Below are 2,832 nucleotides of genomic sequence, written 5' to 3'. Positions count from 1 at the left end.
GCGCTGATCAGCAGCACTGGCAGCGACATTGGCGGCGCGCGGAGCAGGAGCAGCCTGAGCAGCAGCGCGAGGAGGAGCGCGGTTCCGCGCCACCGGACTGGGCGCGCGGCGGCCGCCAGGGCGGTTGGGTCGCGCTCGACGACCTGAGCAGGCGACTCTCGCAGCTGGCTGTGAGCGACAGCGAGAGGGATGAGGCGTGCTGGCCCGCGCGCGCACGGGGGGCGTGAAGCGGCCGCGGCGCCGGCAATTGCTGGTTGCCGGCGAGGCGGCAGCCTGACTCCAGGCGCCTGCTGCGCAGTGCGGCTTCGGTCGCACTTCCCAGCTGGGAGCAGCCGCGGACTCCTGGCTGCTGGCAGCTGCCGTGGCGGTGCGCCAGACGCGTGTATCTCATCTGCCGTGATGTACATTTGGAGCCGTATGTATTAATAATTTGATGGCTGCCGAATGGCTGGGCAGGCGGTGGGCCCTGGTCCTTCAACCAGGGGGCCTGTCACCCTGACTGCTGGGCCACGGTTGAAAGGGCTACTCTTCCGCCTGGCCGCTCGCCGTTTTCAAAGTGCTCTACCTGCTGGCATGTTTGCTGCGGCAGGGCGCAAGGCCCAAACTTGTCCAAGGGGCCCCGTTCAGCGTCGTTTCGTGTGTGGTACGAGCCCCTGCACTGCAGCAGAGCAGCAACGATTGCCTGAGCAGTCACAGTGCGGACCAACTTCGGCCTGATACTATAACAAATTGTTCTTACCCGCGTTCGCACACCCACATGCTTGAATGGACTGTATTGCTGTTTATCCAGCTTCCTGTGATGAGTGTGAGCTTTTTGAGCTTTTTGTCAACAGCACCCTCAGAGCTTGTCATACATTAAGTGAAATTGACTTTGTTGCGGTGCAAACCAAAAGAGCCCTGAACAGTCCCTGCATCTCTCTTGGTTGGTTGGGGTGCAGCTGCGCCCTGACCTTGCGCGCACCATCAGCAGGATGCACCAGGGGGTTGGTGCACAAGTCCCAGATGACCCTCCCACCCACAGCTTCGAACAATGACATCATGCTGCTGCATTGTGTGGCCTGCGTCACATCGGGAGTGCCTCCGCTCCATCCTTACAGTGACGTCATGTGTGACTGACCGCAACTCAGCTGGCGCAGGGGTGCTTGTGGCTGGAGTGCCCCATTCCGATGGGAGTGTGTGCAAGTAAGGCAAGGCGTCGCGCGGCGTTGACGAAAGTGCGTTCTATGCAGGGCGTCGCGGGTGCAGCGGGGCTGGAGGGACCCGGCGCGCCGTGGGGCGTGCTCGCGCGCGTGCATGTGCGGGGCGGCCGGCCGCCTGTTGAGAGGCCCCCAAGCGAAGGCCGCCAGCAGCAGGAGCAGTGTCAATGCAGAGTTGCGGATCACCTCCAAACCAACACACGCCTTTGGTAAGCGCCAGCCTGCCCGCCGTAAAAGTGAGGATCAAGGGAAAGACGAGACGCGCAGCAAAACAGGAAAAGTGAGAGAAAGCGGCCTTGATGGGGCCCAGGCGCGGCGCCCGGCCATGCACGGACGACAGTGCGCCAGCGTCGGTGTGCCAACCCCACGCGTACACCGGCTCGGAAGCCTCGCCGCCGCTGCCGAGTGGCACGCCTCAGCCCGGCGCTGCGGCTTGCTGTCAAGGGGGGAGCTCACGACGCTGTGCCCGACACCCTCTGCGCCTTGAGGTCGCGCAGGCTGGGCTGGGGGCCCGCCTCAGACACCTTGGGCCTTTTGGGGTGGAGGGGAGGGGAGGGGTGCGGGACGGCAGCAGAAAGCGTGAGCAGGAGAGAGTTTGAGCAGGCGCGCGGGGGAAAAGTACGGGGAGGCGGCGCCGCCAGGGGCGCTGCGAGGGGCGCTGCTAGTGCCGGGGGCGCGACGGCCCAAAGTCAACCGCCCTGGGGCCGCACGCGGCCGCCTGCACTGGCACAACCTGCCAGCCCCGCGGCAGCCCCTGCCGCCCCTCGTCCGTCAGCTCCCCGCCTTTGAACCCCCAAGAAAACACACGTCCGGCCCGCCTTGTGCTAAAAACCGCTGCAAACCCCGGCCCCGGCTCACTTGGGCCGCGCCCCCAGCAGCTCGTCGGTGAGCTCGTTCAGCGGGTCGTTCTCCAACCGCTGCCCAACAAACGCGCCGCCCGCGCTGGCGCCGGCGCCGCCCTCGTTGAAGGGGTTGAAGGGGTTCGACGACGCCGCGGGGGCGGCGGGCGGGGCGCCGTAGGGGGGGACGCCGTAGGCGCCGCCGCCCATCATGAAGGGGTTCATTCCCATGGGGCCTGAAGGGATGGGTAATGAACCAGGGGGGGCGGGGGTGAGAAGCTGGTGCAGTAGAATGGAAGCTGGACAGCCCTTCCAACGAGGCGGGGCCGCCATGTCACGCGCTAGCGGTCCCGCCTGGCCTATTGGCCATCGGCATAAGCGCACGTCCTGCCCCTGCCCGCTCACCAACAGGCACGAGCGCCATGCTGCCCGGCGCCCCGGTCATCTGCGGGGTATAGCCATAGCCCGTCATCTGCGGCGCGTAGCCATAACCTGTCATCTGCGGGGCGTACCCCGTCATCTGTGGGGCGTAACCGGGGTACCCGTACGGCCCGGGCGGCGGGACGCCACCAGCTGCCGGGTCGTAGCCGTACTGCTGCTGCTGCGGATACTGCTGCTGCTGCTGCTGTTGCTGCTGCTGCTGCTGGCCGCCGTTCTCGAAAGCCCCAGGCTCAAAGCCGTTGGCGCCCGCGGGGGCGGCCCCGTTGCTGCCCATGCCGTCCGCCAAAAAGTCCAGCTCCCCCTTCGGCTGCGGCGGGGGCTCCGGCGGGTTGACGACGGCTGGGGAGGGGGGGGGG

General features: G+C 66.7%; 2 protein-coding genes across 2 annotated transcripts; one reads left to right on the top strand and one right to left on the bottom strand.

Moving 5' to 3' along the window:
• Window positions 1-11: 11 nt before the first annotated feature.
• On the top strand, window positions 12-227 carry MNEG_15908 (hypothetical protein; the record flags this gene model as incomplete). The annotated part of the gene is made up of 1 exon (XM_014035622.1): window positions 12-227. A coding segment is annotated over one exon (216 nt), but the record flags the coding sequence as incomplete, so codon positions are not given.
• A 1,421-nt stretch (window positions 228-1,648) lies between these two features.
• On the bottom strand, window positions 1,649-2,750 carry MNEG_15907 (hypothetical protein; the record flags this gene model as incomplete). The annotated part of the gene is made up of 3 exons (XM_014035621.1): window positions 1,649-1,727; window positions 2,055-2,271; window positions 2,441-2,750. The coding sequence occupies 3 exons, from the start codon at window positions 2,748-2,750 to the stop codon at window positions 1,649-1,651; spliced, it is 606 nt and encodes a 201-aa protein (XP_013891075.1).
• Window positions 2,751-2,832: the final 82 nt, after the last annotated feature.

Source organism: Monoraphidium neglectum, assembly GCF_000611645.1.
Source record: "Monoraphidium neglectum strain SAG 48.87 unplaced genomic scaffold scaffold05783, whole genome shotgun sequence".
Taxonomy (NCBI): domain Eukaryota; kingdom Viridiplantae; phylum Chlorophyta; class Chlorophyceae; order Sphaeropleales; family Selenastraceae; genus Monoraphidium; species Monoraphidium neglectum.
The sequence above is the reverse complement of the archived record's forward strand: the minus strand, read 5'-3'. Positions and strand labels throughout refer to the sequence as shown.